Source organism: Seriola dumerili, unplaced genomic scaffold, assembly GCF_002260705.1.
Source record: "Seriola dumerili isolate Sdu_G_001 unplaced genomic scaffold, Sdu_1.0 BDQW01000226.1, whole genome shotgun sequence".
Taxonomy (NCBI): Eukaryota; Metazoa; Chordata; class Actinopteri; order Carangiformes; family Carangidae; genus Seriola; species Seriola dumerili.
The window spans coordinates 677,086-697,361 of NW_019174481.1; the positions used below are offsets into that span (position 1 = coordinate 677,086).

At 40.5% G+C, this 20,276-nt stretch overlaps 1 protein-coding gene across 1 annotated transcript in view; it reads left to right on the plus strand.

Moving 5' to 3' along the window:
• LOC111228893 (probable G-protein coupled receptor 158) overlaps positions 1–20,276 on the plus strand; it is a 59,403-nt gene that overhangs the window by 37,988 nt on the left and 1,139 nt on the right. Inside the window, exons 6-12 of the mRNA XM_022755004.1 lie at positions 1,422–1,531; positions 3,393–3,631; positions 11,170–11,308; positions 15,154–15,259; positions 17,684–17,830; positions 18,877–19,120; positions 19,698–20,254. Coding sequence (XP_022610725.1) covers positions 1,422–1,531; positions 3,393–3,631; positions 11,170–11,308; positions 15,154–15,259; positions 17,684–17,830; positions 18,877–19,120; positions 19,698–20,254 — 1,542 coding nt within the window. The remainder of the gene's footprint in view (positions 1–1,421; positions 1,532–3,392; positions 3,632–11,169; positions 11,309–15,153; positions 15,260–17,683; positions 17,831–18,876; positions 19,121–19,697; positions 20,255–20,276) is intronic.

The window sequence follows — 20,276 nt, forward strand, 5'->3', positions numbered from 1 at the left end:
ATGTAATATGCAGTATATTGAATTTCCATATATGAAATAAATGTACATGTAAAAGAAAAACATATAAATTATATATGAAACTTATCAGAAATTTAAACTGTTTCATATGTTGAAATACACGTCAAGCCAATACAAATATGTATGTATGTTTATATTAGTGATACATAAATATCTATCCGTCCCACAGCCCATCAATATATGTTGATGTTATATTAAGTATTCTCAATACAAACATATATAACCACACATAATTTTTATTTGTTGTTTTAATATGTTTATATATATATATATATATACATATAGTCGCAACATGTTATATATCATCATATAGATATAGATCACATCATACTTATACAAATTAGTATTTCATATATGTTATAAACTTATATCATCATATGTCCATATATTTGATAAGAACATATACCCTCATGTGTGACTATATAGGTCAATAAAGGTTCTGATTATGACCAGTGCACCTCTTACATTATACATCTGTATTATCATATTACTCATCATTCATCAGGTGAATGCACGACATTCAAGCGACTTAAATGAGGCTTTCAACAGGCCGTAATCATCAGAGTTAAGACTTGAGTACTTAACATAATAACAGCATGGAGATGTGTGTCCACCAGGCGAATGAATGAAGCAGTTAGTCTTTGCTCCAGTGGAAACGAGCACAGAGTCACTGCGCTCGATCTTCAGCTTCACTCAAGGCCACTGGAGATTTGACGTGTGGCGTCCCGCTGAGATACACACTGATGAAATGAAACACGGCTGTAACAGACGTGCAAATGGAAACTCTGATCTTTACAGCTCTTCTCCTCAGTCTCTGTCACAGCCTCGTCTTTAACGGTACTACGTGCAAATAAATCTCACACCAAGCAGAAAATGATACGCTGACATTTTATCAGCCACCGGCACATTCTCTGTTCTATTGCAGATCAGGCAGCGTGTCAGAAACCTCATCTGCACATGTGCTCAGAAACACCGCACGTCCATGTGCATGTGTGGAGAAGCACAAATCAACATGCAAATACACACGTACTCAGATTTAGTCACACGTATACATGCATATGGAAAACAAGGTTGGTAAACATTATCCGAGACATATAGAAAATAACCCATCAAACTCTCATTTCTAATGTGTTCTGGCAGCTGACATATGAACAACATACAGATAAGAGATGTCAGCGGGAGCTGTGGAGGTGTGAGATATCTGCGTGGCCAAATCTGCCTCCAGCTCCGGTTCTCACAGGCTGTAGACTTACATCATTTTCATTTCCAATTCCTTCTCTGTGAATATGAGAGAAATATGACAACAGCGGATGTGAGTGATTCATCGCTGACAAGAAAACAAAGTATAACATGGTCAATGTGTCCGGGAGTGTGTGTTGTAACTCTGCTGTACCTCTCTGCAGGTGATGATCCTGTACTTCCACCCCAGTGTGTTTCGATGCATCCTCCTGAGGTGGGTTCGTCTCCTGGGATTCGCCATCATGTACGGCACCGTCATCCTCAAACTATACAGGTACGGGAAACTGAAACTAACACTAAAAGCACTGGAAGCAAAACAGGAGTAATCATCCTGAGTGACACTGATGTTTTCTGCTCGTTGTTTGACCTTCCTCTGAATGATTCCTCCCTCTAATAAAGAAAACTAAAGTGAAAGCAGAAAGGTTAAAGTATGGCAGCACGGTGGTGCAGTGGTTAGCACTGTCACATCCCAGCAAGAAGGATGAAGGACTTACATGTTCGCCCAGGTGCTCTGACTTCCTCCCACAGTCCAAACACATGCACTTTAGGTTAAATTGCCTGTACATGTATCATCTGATAACCTGTCCATGGGGTGCCCCGCCCTCGTACAACGGCAGCTGGGATTGGTTCCAGCCATCTCTCCTCCTCTCCTCTTTCCTATCTCCTCTCCTCATATTAACTTGCCCTATGAATTAGCCTTTCTCAGTCTCAATAATTCAGTTCCCTCTCTCTTGTGCGCACACACACATATGCACGGAGTCTTGCCAATAAGCACATTTGAATTTCACATCAGGTTCAGTCTATCAGCGTCTGCCTACTGAAGTATCTAATCAGACGCAAGCACACACACACACACACACACACTCACTTCCTGCTCTTCAGCTCCGAGCAAGTGTTGCAAGAGATGAGAGAAGGAGGTCAAAGGCCGGCCAAAGTGTTCCCTTGGCAAAATTACCAATTTGATTTTCTTCCGAGCTCGCTGGGTGTGAAGTGTGCCCCATGGGCAAGCTCTTACAGCCCGGTCCCACTGAATATATCAGAGATGAGATAGATTTGTCACAGTCTGGTCGAGAGACGGCAGATGAGCAGAGCAAACAGAGCTGACTGTTCTGTATGTCTGAAGCACATGGCAGCTTTCTTCACATAGAGCTCCACCTCTCCAGTATCAGATCACTTTATGCTACTTTGATTGTTCTGGCTGATGGGCTGCATCTTTAATTCCCTTTATAGAGTCACTGCTGTCCTGTGTGCACGCCGTGAAGACTATAAACACTGTGCAACTTATAACTAAACTGCCTCTGCATGCATTTTGTCTAATATTCAGATTCAGATTACTGCAAGATTCAGATTCAGATTCAGACTACTTCCCTAAGACGGGCAATTCCTTTTTCAGCTTACTCAGTCAATACACGCAACTTCAAAACTCACATAGATGGATCAATACAAGGGAACAACGAGCAACAGTAAGTAAAATAGATAAAAAATAATGATAATAATATAGATTAAAAAATAGTAGAAATACAAAAATGTAACAGTCATTTACGTACGATGACAACTCTGTGTTTAGTGGCCTGATAGCAGAAGCTATGAAGGACTTGGAGTAGCAGTTTGTTCTCGTGGCATCATCCTGAGGGCGTTACAGTAAATCCACTGGACAGAACATGGTCCGATTGGCTGATAATGCCTTTTGCTTCCTGGCCTCCCGTTTCTCCCAAAGGGAGGACAAGTCTATTTGCTGGAATCCAATTATCCTTGAGCAAACATTCACAGTACCATTTAGGCTATTCTTTTCCTTTACGCACAACGCATTAAACCAGCAAACAAACGAGAAAAATTCGAAGACTTTCAATGAACGATTGATAAGAAATGACATAAAATGCTATGAAACACATGAAAGGAGTTAAGCTTCCTCCATAAGTGAATTGTCTGTTGTCCCCTCTTCACAACTGACTGTGTGTTTCCATCAAACTTAAGCTGAGAGTCGAGCACTGTTCCTAGATACCTATCTGTCCTACCTATCCTAAGAGATGTTACACCATGAATTAAACCAATCACACTTGACGCCCATGACTGGACTGAAATAACAGCAGCTTGTCTCCCTCGCACCTTTTAATTCAAGTGGTCATGTCTCCCAGGGTGTTAAAGGTGTTCCTGTCCCGCACGGCCCAGAGGACGCCTTACATGACCAGCTGGCGCGTCGTGCGGCTGCTGGGGATAATTCTGCTGGTGGTGCTGTGGTTCCTGGTGGCCTGGACGTCCGCCGTGTGCCAGAACCCTGAGCTGAGTCGGGCCCTGATCGCTGTAGGCCTCACCCCAGAGGGACTACAGTTCAGCATGTGTCTGCTGGACCGATGGGACTACATGATGGCTGTCGGTAAGTGTGTGTGTGTGTGTGGTCACTGTGTATTAATGTCTACAGGACAAGAAATCATCCAGAATGAGGAAATTCTGGTGCCACTTACCACTTAAACTATAAGGAGCTTTTGGGCAGCTTGGGTCTAAGCCTCTTGGGTAAAGCTTAAGATTAAATTTAGTTTAGAAACTTTACTTTTGGAAAAAGCTGCAGGCAGGGTGAGAGGGAAAAATTGTTTGGTAACACTAGTGGAACATTTTAGTTGTAAATGCTTGAAATCTACTCATTCCTGCTTCGAAGGGTATCTTGTATTCTGTGGGTGAGTTTATTCATTAAAGAGGAACTTGAAGGTGCTCTGCTGTGGAGCAATATATTTATGAGGCGGTTTCGATTTTTTATTTTTTATTTTTTTGGTGACACAGTTCACATTCCCCTCAATGGTTTCACATTATTCCTCTACAGGTCACAGTAACCTAGTGACAAACACAGCGATGCCAACACAGGCATTGACAGCAAGTAAATACAGTTGTTAACAATGAAAGATTTGTTTGTTGCTTTGATATGCCACATATTCCCTAGAGCAGTGGTTCTCAAAGTGGGGCCCAGGGACCTCCAGAGGTCCTTGGGGGGGGTTCTTAGGGGTCCCCAGCAAAAAGGCGAATAACTTATTTTCACTATAATTCCATCTGTAAAACACAATGACAGAATATATCGTGGGTTTTTAAACGGCTCATTTGGCTGTGGCAAAAATTTTATCACACGGGGGTTTAATCTGTGGTTTCATTTGTGTCATGCTTGATGTGAAAAAGTGCCCATGACTTCTTTCGGAATATTTTCAACAGTTTTCTTAAAGTAGGCAACATGAAAATGCATAGAAATGTAAGAAAGTACATCTGACAGATATTCTCGGGAAATTTATCTTGTAACCTTTCCTACAGGGACTGGTGGCATCTCTGAAAAATAAGTTTGTAAGTTCTAATACTTTAAAGTCCTGAGGCTCCCGTATCGTACTAAAAAGTAAACAGTCTGCTACCGTTCAGAAACTGATGGGCACAGTGAGGCAAAAACACCCTCTCCGACCTCACAGCTCTGAGCTCCAATGTGAAATTGCACCACTGGCAACTCATCTATTGTGGGCAGTGCGGTCTTCGTCTGCACTGTACGGGAGGGGATGGTACCGACAGCAGATGGTTTGGACACAAAGAGACTGTCTGAAGTCGTTAAACTGCATCTTGAAATTTCCAGTGAGTCCTAAGCACAATGCCTCCGTTGTTGTTCACGCCAGGCGGAAATGAACAGGTACAGGCCATGGGAGTCCTGATCTTGTATGAATGTGATGAACTGCTCTGCTTTGACTCGCGTCTTGTGGGAGATGTAACAGCTGCCTCTTTAAGCGGCCCATAAAATGCTCCAAAACACACAAGCTGCTGGTTAAAAGACTTTATCGAATGCCTGTTATAAACCTTACTTTAAACTATTGTTACGGTTTATTTTCAATTTAGTTTTTGACCTTTGATTTTAATCTTGTCTTTAAAGCTGCATCTTTTCGTGAAAGGTGCTATCAAGTTATTATTAATGCGCTTTTAGGGATGTGTTTATTTAGCGCACTGCCATTGAAGCAGCATTTTGCAAAACCTCAGCTCTGAACTTGATGTTAAATAGATGCAGTTGTGAATTTTGATTATATTTTCCATTGTTTGATTTGACTTTCCCCACACAAACAGTTTAATGAATGGCACTGCGAGTTAGGGTAACAAAGGAAGGCTCTAATAAACAGGATGGCGTGCCTTTGTCTTACATTAAGTAGGGCTGCCACCAGCATGAAAGCAGAATACGTCAAGAGGGCAGACGGTATCCTTAAATGTCTCATTTATTCATAAAGCCTTTTACCAGCATGTCTCGAAGGACTTCCCTGAGGATGAGCATATCAAGTTTTAACTAGGTAATAATCTATCCCACAATAAAATGGAGTAATGAATTATGGAACGTCATAAAACATATGGAAGCAAATCTAAGCACAATCTATAGGATTTCTTATCTAAACTGAAGTGAAATTAACTGCTTTATTGAAATGTTTTTGAATGTGTGTTTCTTATATTGTTGCTACTGCAGCTTCACCTTGAGTGTCCGTACTCTGCTCGGCTTCCTTACACATTTCAATCTAACTTTTTACATTCTGTTCTCGCCTCTTTGAGTTATCCTCATCCTTAGATTCACATTAATCCATAGATCATAAATTATATATATTTCCAACTAGGCACATAAGACATAAAATGTAAGTGAACCAGACTATAAGAATTAGTTTTTTATTGAGGTATCCCTAACGTTACCAGTTTTGAGCTGTATTATCAATCCTTTAGGGACTGAATGAAAATTACTTGGATGGCGAGGGGGGCGGAACCGTCTTTTTGACTTGAATTGCGAGGTCATTAAAGAGGACCTTTTATGGCCATTTTAAGTGTTAATCATTTCATTCTTGGTGTCGACTAAAAAGATTTACACGCTTTAATGTTCTGAAAAGACATTAGTTTTCTTCTGCTGTACATTTAATACTGTACTGTCTTCACCCTCTGAAACACTCTGTTAGAGCTCAGGGCTCTTTAAGGCCCGCCCCCCACCCCCCCCCCCCCCCCGAGAGCTGGAGCCCAGTGTGCTCTGATTGGTCAACTACCATGGCAACGACACGTTCCGCACGTCTTGTGTAAACAAACTTCAGATGACAATATCCATAACTTGCAATATTTTTTATAAGAAACCCTTTTGATGTTTTTATGTGTGGACACTTCCGGACTAAAGGAATATAAATAATGGAGGAGCAGACAGACGGTCGACAGGTAGGGAGTCTCCACCTCTCCTGCTGGTTTACAATGCCCGTAAATCTGAATGAATTAAACGTTATTGGGCATAGTTACTGAAAAACGAACTCAGCGGTTAAACTGTGGATAATTTAGGTACAGCATGTCACAACGCGATCGGCTCGCGGTAACGCTGTCAACATCCACAGTAACAATGCAGACTGACAGGCTGTGAGGCTTAGTCACCTGTGAGGCCACATCAAGTGTGAATTACAGAAATAACTGCTGTGAAAATGAAGCATCTGACTGTTTGTGGTTTCTGAAGCAGTCCTCCTTGAAGTGCTGGCTCACACTATAATGTTTGGAGCAGTGGAGAACCGTGGAAAAATGAAGTAGATATCTGCAGGAGGTTAAGAACACTGCCTTTTGCACATGGCTACAAAACTAAAGAAAACTCTTCACCATAAGTACTTATGGTGCCTTGTGTGGGGGTGCGTGCCAAGCTTGCAGGTGGGCAGCACCAAGAGAAGTATTGACCAGGAAGTAATGTCTGGACCCCCAACGAGGCGTTTCATACAAAGGAGAAAATTGGGTTTTTACCCTGACAGAGTTTCTCCCTTTGTTGTAAATGAAGGGCTCCCAGGGATGGGAAACCATGATAACAAATATGTAACCTGTATAAAGCAGGTAAAGCAGAGGAATGAGGACACAGGTCGTCTCGTTTCCTTTCCAGATTGCCTCTGAGGAAACAGCAGCAGGTGCGCTCCCTAACCCTTCCCCGGAGCAACTCATAGGAACACGAACGCCCCCACCCCCCATTACCCATATAAACGGAGCACCTCAAGACCATATGACTTCTGATTGAAAATCAGAAGTCATATGGTCGGTAGCAATCATTATCCGTCTTGCCAATACCACGTTCCGTCACGATTCGGGAAAGGCTGGACCCAAATGCAGCCAACACAGGGGAATGAGGTGCAAAAAGTTTATTAACTTAAGAACCTGCTGGTGAACCACAAAAGGAAACCGAAGCACAAGGGTTACACAAGAACTTAAACAGCAGGTCAAAACACGAGGAACCACAGGGGATGACAACAGGGGACATGAACTGGCAACATGAACAGACTGAGGAAAAACCATAGATGAACAGACGAACCAGCCCAGACAAACAGGAGCACAAAGACTAAAAAGACACAAGGGAGGCAAGGCTGATTGAACAAAGGTGAAACACATTAGGGCGGGGCAGGCAATCACCACACAGAGAAACAGGACCAAGACAGGAAGTAAAAACATTGAGACACACAAGGAAATCAATTACAAAAATAAAAGAGGAAGTGACAAAAGTCCAAAAAAAGCTAACAAAAAGTGTGCCATGGCAAACTATGACAGCCAAGAGCTTCAGCCATTGATGTGTTTACAAAACAAGATGTTATAATACGCCCTCTGAGCTACTTCTTCAGGGCAGACTGGACGCCACAGTGACTCGCTATAAGAAAATGAAGAGACCGTTAGACCGGGCCGGGGCTAGCTGGTTAGCATGCTTACTCTCAGCAGAGGAGAAGAAGTGATAGAAACAGAAGCGAAACAAGAGGGTTGCTTTCCACCGCTGGAGACAACTCTCGGCGAGTAAAGGAATGAAGTCTGATGCTGGACTTGCAACGTTTCTTTTAGACTGGTACATAAACAGCTGTTAATGGTAATGTTGGCTATATGTTGCAATAGCAAAACTTACAAATAGCTCCTTTAAATATGGTAAAACTCACCAATATGGTCCATAAATAAATACACAACCCTCCTCCTTTTCTGACCTTCACTAATATTTTTTTCTCTAAAAGCCCAGAATGAATAACATTGACCAACTAACAAGAAGGAAGAGTAATTGCTGAGCAGCTGCAGGTACTATCCTTCAAGTATCTCTCAAGTCGCAGACGGCCGTGTGTGTGTGTGTGTGTGTGTGTTACAGTCACTTCCTGATGACAGATTCTTGAAGCAGGAGGCATTGATGGGCACCTCACTGAAGCCAGTCTGACAGCAGGGGACACTAATCCTGTTTGGAAAGAGGGAAAGGATGGATCCCTGAGAAATGCTCGGCCTGCCTCTGAAAACTGATAGACAGGCAGACAGAGAGGAAGAGAGACGGGAGTGGCAGAGAAAAAGAAGAGAGGGGACTGTGAAGTATGAAGCTTGTAGGGATGTGGGCAATGATGCAAGGAGAGTTTTCCACCAGCCCAGGAGAAGGGGGGGGGTTGAGAGGAAGAGAGAGGTGGTGAGGGGAGGACAGCTGAGGACACTCTGAAGACAGGAGACAGAAGAACAGAAACATCTTCAGAGGAAGCGTGTGTTTGAGGGACACAGCGCTTTGAATGGAATTAATCACACAGAGCACAACAAGCCCTCTGTTTGTGTGTCTGCATCTCTACATGAGTGTCGGTTTGCATTTTCATGTGCATACCAGACAAGGTGGGAAATGAGGAAGCCCCGCTGCTCACTCTGACAGCCAGTGAGAACACACCGGTGTGTTAAAGCTACAGTAAAGGACAGGAGGCCCCCTGCGAAGGATTTTTGACAATGCACAAGTCACGGTGCACGTCATGTTTGTGAGAATTAATCTAATTGCTTTTCAGCCTTTTTGCTTGTTTTATCATAATACCAACAAAGGAACACATGTCTATCTAAAAAATGAATAAATCATCCTATTTTCTTCTGCAATGTGAAGCAAAACAGAGCTGATGCAAAAACATATTGATAACGTCAGCAATAAACAATTAATTTGAATATGCAATTAATCTGCATTAGTTGGAATTGTTATCCTTTCCCTCTTGCGACCAGCTCTCCGTGCGTCCCGATTCAGAGGCTAAGCACCATGTAATTAGTGATGATTTATAGACTAGGCCTATTCATGAATATTAATGGTCTGTAATCACTGTAAAGACTTTATGGACTCATATGCCAAACACAGTCCAAGGCACAGTTCTTGGTGCTATTTGCTGTCTGCAAACAAAACAACAAAGTTTGTGTAGATTGTATCAGAGGAAAACCTCTGACTTTGTGATGCTTATTTGGGATTTTCATATCAGTACATTATAAGGAAAAATGTGTTTTATGTGCAAACATATTATTTTTTCTACCAGCAGTAAAAAAAGAAGCATCATCTTTTCGTTCTACACCAGAGAGCAGCAAGTACAAAATGTTTTAGACTGCTGCGGGCCATAATTTCATACCTCCAAAATGCAGCATCCATCAAGGAATCCTCTTCATCACGTCCAAAATAATTACTATTGATTTTTGCAACTGATGCTCTGTAAAATTTAATTCCACCGACAATTTAGATGATAATGTGCAGGCTGTGAACACACACCGTAGTGATTCTGACATGTGTTGATAACCGTGAAGCCAGCCACTGTTTTGAATACAACTTCCCTGTAAATTGCCGTTGGGCTGTGTGACCTTGGTGAGATTTGACGATAGCACGGATGTGTCAACAAGCAAGTCGAGGAAGCAGCTGCCTCACTTTGGGAAAACACTTCAAACACTGGGAAGTCTTGCTAAATTAAGAACTGCTCAATTTGAAACTACACAATTGGAGTCAACACTGTCGGTGTCTGGTGTCAAAGTGGGGTTAGTGCGTTAATGTGGGGTGAATAACAGTGTAACAGTAGTGCAGGTGAAAATCAGTTCTCAAAGGTATTGCTCAACATTTTGGGAAATACTTTTTAGAGCTTTTTTGTTCCTGAGATGGAGATGAGACAACTGATACCACTTTGATGCCTGTCTGCCAAGTATCACGCAGGAGGCGATTAGCATAGCTTAGCATGAAGACTGGAAACATGAAGGCACAGTCTTCTGATCTGTCCAAAGTATAAAAACATCCAGCTACACACCTTTAAAGCTCTCTACAAGTCTCTTCTGTTTAATCCATACACAAACAGAGACGTGAATATACAGTTTGATTTTCAGGTGGAAAGTCTTATGGTTACAGTCTGTTTGCCAGGTGTGGCGTCGTCGTCTCTCCACAGACCTGCACTCAAAACAATATTTAGCCTTTTATGTTTAGCGATTTATGTATTTTCATTGCATTGATCCATTTGGATTACACAGTTTTAACACAGTTTTAATAAACATAATGTAATGCATAACAAGTAAGACTGAGATTTATGTCATAGTCCCAATAAATCCAGTGCGTTTAAAATGCTTAATAACCAGGTTTATGCAATATATTTAAAACAGACAGAATAAATCTCATTCTTACTTTTTTCATTTATGTTTGATAAATATGCATCACATTAAGTTTATTAGTTTGTTTATATTACAATTGTGTAATCCAAATGGATAGAAATCATACATACATCTTAAATATTAGGCCAAGTACTTTTTTTGAGCGTGGTAAACTAAAAGCTGACAGTTTTTGGCCAGCTGGGCGGCTAGATTAATTGCATTTTTACATTTCTGGTTGTGTATGGATGAAACAAAGAAGATGCAACTTTGTATTTAACTCAGAGAGTGGTTTCAATCTTTTCATGTAACACTTTAAAAGAAAATGAGTGTGTGTTTTTGCCCATTATTTTTTAATCATTATGCTTAACGATGAGTTGGTACATTGTTCATTCAGGAGACAAATGGTAGCCATTCTGAGCAGGAAATACAGACTTTAAAACACTAATTAGGAAAAAGAGGTTAAAGACAATAACAACTTCGAATCAAGTGATGTCATCTAACTATCTCTGTGACCTTTTTCTCTTGTTTGTTTCTCTTGTTGCTGCCCAGCGGAGTTTCTGTTCCTGCTGTGGGGCGTGTACCTCTGCTACGCCGTCCGCACTGTGCCCTCGGCTTTCCACGAACCACGTTACATGGCTGTGGCCATCTACAATGAGCTCCTCATATCGGCCATTTTCCACATCATCAGGTGAGAAAGGAAAATGGGGATGGGACAAGCATCAGTGGGCATGAACAGTAAGTGAGAGGAAGTGATGTGCGGTCCGAAGTGCATGGCTAAATCTCGTCCTCTAGCTGATTGAGAAAAAGGAAAGGGGAAGATCTAGAGGCATGAAACAGAGCTAAGATTGGAGAACAATGAAGTATCACACTTTGACTTGATGAACATCTCTGTGACAGTAATGAGGAAATGGCACGAATAATGGCAAGGGGCTTAGACGACTTTACCCCGTCTTGCAGCGCAAGCTGTTGTTTAATCATAATCATAGGGATATTTGCCTGTTAGCATGGGCATTACAAGTGTTGAACATGTCAGATGAAAGGTAGAGTTCACCCGCCCCCTTCATCAGGGAAATGAACACTGTCAGCAGAGCGCAGGGTAAGCCGGTTGAAAGGAGGTGAATAAAAAATGTCTTCCCTGGGCAGAGACACAGCATACATCTACTGTGCCAGAGCCCAGAATAAACTCTCAGTGCCGTGTAACTCTCTGTCTGTCTGTTACAGAGCTGGAGAGAGACTGCTCTAGTTACAGCGTTGTATTCAATTAGGGAAACTACTTCAGTATTTTAAATGTTAAATGTCATTTTAATTGAGTAACTCATTTATTTGTCTTGAAAATACCTTTAGGTTTGAGCTAAAATAAAGACACTCTCAAGTAAAATAAAGCTTATCAGGGTTCGTTGATTTATTTACCGGAATCCGAATCAAGGGGCTGTCCTTAAAGCTGAACTAATCAATATTTTAATATTAATAAGAAATATATATATTCATGGGAGAGGGGTCATTCGTAGTGATGAGGTCACAGATAATTATCATCTCACTCTAAAGTGCCTTTAGCTATAAAAGAGCCTTTTAGCATCTTTTATCTCATTGTTTTGGTTTTCAGGGGCCGTATTACAGAAACTTCTTATCTTAAAGTCTTAAGATTGGAAGAGTAACAACAAATGATGTTTCCCCATTTGATATTACACACATAGATCCTAACTAATAGGAAATCCTATCTTTCTTATCTTACTCCATCCTACTCAAGTTAGGAAATCTAAATAGTCAATCCAACATCAGTTATCAACTTTTAGGTCTGTTACCTAGCAACCAACGCTTGATTTAGTAAATTCTGACTCACTTACTATGCATTCTTGTTTGACTCTTGGGACCTTACACTGTATCTCAAACAAGCTGGTTTTATGTGCCTGTGTTGATTATATGGGTTTTGACTATCTGAGTTGAAAAGGAAACTACATTGTAAAATGGCGCATAGTAATAGTCAGACTTTTACAGGACTCCTGAACCGCAGAATACTTTGTCAGTCCTGTTGCAGGGGAAATAAAAGTGGTCAGGTGATTTTTATGGAGCGCCTGCAGGAGCCTCAGGCAAAAAGTCCCATTTGTCACACTCCCGATAAAACTGTTCCTGATTGAATATTCTTTCATTTATTCAGACGTCTATTGTGCTCAGTGGGATAAAAAGGAAAAGATCACATCCTTTTAATCTGTTAAGAAACCAAAAAGTCCAGTGGGTACACCTTCATCATCAGTGTGAAAGTGTTATAAATCAAACTGTTCTTGCTTGCTGGGGAATAAAACATTAGAGTGTTTTTCTTTTTGGGAGCTGACAGAGTCAGACTGCTGCTGCGGTCTAGAGATAAGGGTGGACTGGTGCAGAATGTGATGTGTATTTGTGTGGAGGGGAAGGGATGATAAAAACACACATGCGCGCACACACACACACACACACACACACACACACACACACACACACACACACACACACACACACACACCCTTTTCTCTTGGATGTCTAATGAATTATGAATATGAACTTGTTTAATAGGAGTAAAGGGCCAACGACCTCTGAGCCACCTTGGCGGATCTCTGATGAATGATGGGAAACAATTCACACTCACAACTCACTCTCTCACACGCACACTTTGCACAAAGTACACAATACTCTTAGCTCAATACCTCCTACATAATTGCATTGATCTGTCTGTCATAGTATGTGGCTTTGATTGGCTGTGGAGAATTGATGCCAAAATGCAGCTATACTTGTTAGAGCCCATTTCAGTTTTTCTGTACTGTTTCACCTTCTCCAGCAATAATTGGAGCAATTACCTGTTCCAGTGCTCATGGGTAAAATACCAGCTATGATTTACAACAGCTACAATAATAGTAATGATGACATGAAGTCTTTAAAAGAGACCGAAATCTCTGCTGTGAGCTTTGACAAACTGCACACATCTGAATTGAGGTAGTGGTGACAGAAATGGGGCACAATTCGTTTGTGGGAAATAATTTGCCCTGGTGTTTTGCTGATGGTGATAGAAAACAATATATTTCTCTTCTGTTCTGTAAACATTTATAAAAACTTTTCAAAAACCTATGTGACAAATGTACTTTGTCCTGTAAGAGAGAACCTCAAGCAGTGATAAGACTGACAGGACTTAACATACCAGACATATAATCAGGAGCCTGACCATGCTGAGCTTTAAAAAACGAAGTAATTAGGAAGAGCAGGTAGTGAGGGGGAGCAAGGATTTACAAAATCACATCTGTCTACATAAAGTCTGTAATACTCTTTAATGAGATGTACAGTTAAGTTTAGGTGCAGTATATTTGGTCACTAAATCCATATCATACTTTTCCTGTCTAAGCAGTCCAGACACATGCATGCCATCACACAGACATTTTTAGCGTTGACTGGGAGCCAAACCCGTTGAGCTGAGAACGTAGAAGAAGAGCAACGTGAGAAATCTTAGCGATAGGATACATTTGATATACTACCAACCCAGACACAGAAATACATAATATCATTTGAAATGGTGAAACCAGCTGTGAAAACATATTGCAGCCTCTGTTAAACATATAAGCTGTCAATATCTCTCTGTAAACAAGAAGCTAAATGCTAACGCCAAGTATTACAGACCATGTGAATCCTAAACAGTCTACATTAGCTTGTATAGGTTTGTTTTTGTCTGTGTGTTTTTTACAGCATGGATACCTGGGGACAAAAGAGGCATCATATCACAGAGTTATACTGCACTTCACTGCACTTTTTTGTACTAAAGGAAAATCATTGAAGAAACACAGACAAAGGGTTTGGGTGATGAATAACACTGTTTAACATTTTGCATCAATGAGGAAGAGACAGTAGAGAATAACAGAGAGGAGTCTACAGCCATGCTAGCAGCTATGAGGCTGTATTTAGGCACCATATGTACTTTAGGCTGAATGCTACGTCAGTATGCTAACATGTTCACAACGATAACGCTAACCGTGTTCAGCATTTTAGTTTTGAGTATAAGCATGCTAACATTTGCTAATTAGCATTAAACACAAAGTAAAATATCTATCTGTTGAACTATATTAGCCGCTAGCATGTCTGGTATTCTCAGGTGTGTATTTTGGCAGCTACCTGAGGCTCTACAACATCAGGCATTCAAAATGCATCTAGCCTCAGCACAAAATAACTGCACTACCCTAAAAACCAAGTTAAAGTGAACACATTTTTCATAACCTCTACAGAGTGCCTCTCAAAAAGGAGAGAACTGGTTCCAATAAATTGCTTCTTTTATAATTTTCACACAGCCTCTGTTTACAGTTAGTTTTATTTTTACGCCTCAGGGTTTGTGGTACATTTCATTCTGTTCTCACCCAGAGATTCACTAAAGGCTGCTTTTAATGTCGGGGTGTGTATGTGTGACTGAGCATGTTTCACAAACAACAAGTGCTCAGTTCGGCTGGCTTTCAAATATACAGTATATTTTGATAAAGTGCTGGTGAATGAACAGACTCTGTCCTGTTGATGTTTCTCCTGCAGGTTTTCTCTGGTGCCGGGACTTCACCCTGACTGGATGCTCATGTTGTTCTTTGCTCACACTCATCTGACTGTGACTGTGACTCTGGGCCTGCTGCTTGTTCCAAAGGTAACACTTTGTACCTGGAGCTCACGAACCATTTCGGCTCTTTTCTGGGCTGTTAGTTAAAAACAGAAGCAAATTCAAAAATGTTAAAAACTTACATTTATTCATGACCCCAAATTCTATGAAAGTGTATTTGTGCAACAGAACATTTTGACTGCAGGAAAAAAAAAGATTTTCAAGAGCAAAAATTATACTTTTTAGAGCAGTGGTGGAAAAATAACCAAGCCCAAGTACTGTAGGAGTACATTTCTGAGACATCTGTACTTAAATATTTCCATTTTCTGCTACTTTCAACTCCACTACATTTATCTGAGTTACTGGTTATTCTACAGATTAAGATTCTGCATAAAACATAAAATAATGATAAGGTTATAAAGCACTGGTTTCCAGCCTTCCAGTTTACATTGTTTTATGGGTATATTTTCATCTTCTACTATATATGTGTGTGTGTATATATATATATATACACACACACACACACACACACACACACACACATATATATTTATTACTTGACACTACTGAAGAGACCACCAAATTCTTTGTTAAAATCAATAAATACATTAATGTCCTCAAGTTTTTATGCAACTATATTTGTGCCTAAATTCTGAATTTTTTGCTATTGCATAAATTATACTTTTAGAGAAATTATGGTCACATAAAGCATTATTTAATGTGGGAAAACAAATATCTATTTTATGCAGTAGTACATTTATTTGCATTTTAGCTTCACATTTACATTTTTTGAGATTCATATCCATATACAAGCTCACTGTGACCGAGTGTCCATGGGTCGGAAAGTGCACAGAGAAGGGAATTGTAGAGAAGGCAAATGAATAAAAACTGAGTGAAACGGGTTATTATTGTGCATTATATGGGTAATGGCAAAAATGCTAATACATTCACTGAGCACAAAACAGATTTTAGTTTATTCAAGTTAAATTACTCAGTGAGTGGTGATGAAATTATAACCTATGTGCTGACAAAAAGTGGTAAGATGCGTCAGAATTTAACTACAATTATTCCATAGAGTTGAGGTACCTACAATAAATGATCGGGAAACAACTGATCTATAGAGGAGAGCAGCTTACATAGAAAGTGCTGCAGGGATGAGATCTCACTTTTCTTTCTTATAATTTCTTAGAAAATCCTTGGTTGTAATGGAGATTATATTCAGCACAGAGAATTTTCTTGAAGGCCACTGTTGTACTGTAGCTTATATATACACACACACACGTTCATTAATCATCTTAAGTTCATTTGATATTAGCGATCTGGAACACAGTCATACACAGCCACATTTGCTACCATTACCTTAAACTCATTCAAACTGCGTTAGTGGTTATTTTAATTTAGCTGAGCACTCCCGCAGGCGTCTTTATGTGCAATCTCTCAAGTCTGATGGAAAACATTTAATTCTCCTGCTGTGCGAGAAATGCAATACACCATCAGTGTTCTCCGTTCTTTCATTCTTTCTTAATTAGGCACCTCAGAAGTGCAAGTCAGTTGAGTACACTGGGATAATTAAGCATAATAGGAGGATGCTAATCTCACCCAGTGTCTGTTCCTGAATCTGCATTAAATATCTGCTCTCTCTTTTGTTCCTACATTTGTTATTCAAGCAAAGCTAAATAATTTGGCCATGGAAATCAAGTCAAAATAACATTGCTCTTTTCTTCTCAGTTTATTGTATCTTTGTAATAATGTGACCTCGTCTCACCTTTTGTTTCTGTGCAAAGGAATCCAAGTGAGGAGGAGATTAGTGCCAGCAAACACTGAAATGCATAAATTTGAATTTGTTATTCACAATTTGCATAGTTCCATAGAATAAAATATATATTTTTTTAAAGAATTGAAAGTAGCATTGAAACTAACTTTAGTAACTTATATTTAAATGTTTTACTAAACTCAACTTTTACCTAGTTGAATACCTTGGTTTTAGGTTTTCCTCATCTTACATTTGCATTTACATTTACCTGCCACCAGTTGGGAAAAGGCTTGAAACTTGAAATTTATTGGTAATTACTGGATGCAACAATCATTAATTTTGGCCATTTCATAGATCATATGAATCTCTGTTAATATTGTTTGGTTTAAAAAAAAACAAAAAAAAAAAAAAACAAGTCATTAAAGTTTAACAACAGGAAAGTCATTTTGACATAGATTATGACATAAAATCTACATCAGTAAAATATTTTGCAGTTGTTCACCTCCAGCCCACCTTAAACAGCTCCTTTACTCCATTTTCATTCTGTCAGTTCAATATGTCTAATGTTTCTTTCTTTATTTCCTCTAAAGAAATAAAGCTTCCTGTAGGCCAGAGATCATACTGCTTGAGAAACTACGATTTCCAATTGTGTATCTTTCTTCAGCCTCCCTGCAGGGTCATTGATGCCATTCTTAAACCTTGCTCTCCATCTGTCTTAGTTCCTGTCCAAAGGGACCCAGGCCAGGGACGATATTGCCACGGAGGCCTATGAGGAGGAGTTGGACATGGGAAGATCTGGCTCTTACCTCAACAACAGCATCACCTCGGCCTGGAGCGAGCACAGCTTGGACCCTGAGGACATACGGGTGAAGTAGCATTTAGAGTCATAGCAAGATATTAAGCCCGTTTTAGTCCAAACATCTATTTTTCATTCCTGCTGTCCCCTGTGTCACAACTGAACTAGGACTTGAACCCAAATGCACGACTCTGAGACAAAGTACCAATTAACAATATTTTAATAACAAAAGGACCCAAATAAAAATCACTTAGAGGAAAAACAACAAAGATTCAGGACAAAGGCAAAGACTAAGTATCAAAACAATGTAAAGCAAGACTATGGCAAAAACATAACACAGAATTCAAAACCTGACTTGGGATAACGTGGCCGGCGCAGTTCTCTGACGACACGACAAGACGAGCTGGCACAGGACAAAGGGAAACGCAGACTATATACACACACACAAGCTAATGGGAAACAGGTGGAAACAATCAGGGCGGGGCAAACAATCACACAAGGGAAAGGAGGAAGTTACCTGAAACGAGAGGAGAGTTAGGTTTTCAAAATAAAACAAGAAGTCACGAGACAGACAAAACTAAACATAACTTAACGTTTCTTCATGCTATTTACACAAAGACAGTGTCACAGACAGATCCCTATAGACCAGTAACAGTGCATAGGGATCTACAGTATTTTGAACAGCAGTATGCGTATATATTTCATGAGGATACAATAATAAAAATACCTTATTTTCATATTAAAGCTTAAAAGAACATTTTTTTTTTGACTCTACAAAAATGTCTCATTCTTCAGTGGAACAATTATTAGTTGATTCTTGACGCCACATGTTCATAACAATGGTAAAATGTTTGATTAATAATGATGATTTTTCTGTGATGGTAGACCAAGCTATTACACGCTTGACAAACTATTGGAAATTGCTCAGGCTGTCTGTTTCAGAACAGAACAATTCAGAAATACAGTTTTGAGTAACCACCTATACCACAAAGGCACGGTAATTCCTATGTGAGTTAATGTGAGTTATTCATACCTAAAAGTTGACCATCAAACTATGAATCAAACAGTTACATAGCAGCATCGTAGTTATTCAATAGAGTCTTCTTCCTTCTCCAGGATGAGTTGAAGAAGCTGTACGCCCAGCTGGAAGTCTACAAACGTAAGAAGATGCTCGCCAATAACCCTCATCTCCAAAAGAAGCGCAACTCCAAGAAAGGCCTGGGCCGCTCCCTGATGAAACGAATAACAGAGATCCCCGAGACGATGCACATACACCGGCAGTGCAGTCGTGAGGACGGCAGCGAACACGGCAGCAACCGCAGCACCTTGAAGAGGAACCCGTTTGAACCGAGTCATCAGGGTAAGTCCCTGGTTCCACCGATTTAGTTCAGGCAGGGTGATAACGGCAGCGTGGAAATTAAGAGAACCTATCACAGAGTTTCACCTTTGAAATGAAGAACGTGACAGAGCTGTTAGATGACTCTGAGCCTGGAGGGTTTTAAACTGTCTGCATCCATAAAAACTGCCTAAATGTTTAGAAACTTCACAAAATCTGTCATTGTTGCTAATCTGCAAAGATACAGTTTGTGTTCAAGGTGTAGTGTGATTGGTTTTGTCTGTTTAAAATGGAGAATTAAGCTGTAGAAATGCTTTTGTAATAAAACAAAAAAAAACAGCTCAGACCAAATCGTCTGGGAACTGTGGATGTGGATAAAAATTTTTGTGCTAATCCATTTTGTGGATGTAGAGATATTCAACTCGTTAAGGTTATAATACGTACACATTGAAATGTCTAAAAATGTTATATATTTTTTGAGTTGTATTCTTACATTATTTCAAATACGTGATTTACAATGTGTGTAATTTGGTCGACTGTCAATGAGGAGTTAGTGAAACTACTCCACTTTATACCAGTCTGTTAATACTCCTTCTCTCAGGCAAACCACGGGATGACTCCCTGAAGAACAAAGTCATGGGTTTGAAGAAGTCCCTCAGCTATGACCATGTTTGTGACCAGGATGAGGAAACTGGAAGCCAAACCGGCTCGACCGCAGGAGACAAAATGACTCCTGTTGGAGGCGGCGGAGAAGGATCTCTGCTGGGTTCCCTCATCGGCCGGAGACACGCCAAGAAGCAGCTAGAACCAGCTGCCACCCCACCGAGACTGGAGCCAGCCGAGTCCACCGAGTCTGTTCCCCTGTTCTGGAAATCAGCCAGCGCTCATAACTTAACACACGAGAAGAAACCCGTCCACCTGCGGACCTCCATCATGCAGAAGTCTCTGAGTGTGATCGCCAGCGCCAAGGAGAAGATGCCGGGCCTTACCAGCAAGACGCAGAGCGTGGAGGACGCCAGTAAGAAGGGTCTGAAGGGACAGGAGGGGAGGATGCTGTCCGAGGTGGATGAGACACCTGAGCATTATCCAAAAATGATTATCAGCCAGTCAGTGGAGTACTCCAAGACTCCAATGAAGATGGGCATCATGAAACAACAGGTGATTTTTACACTTTTACCTT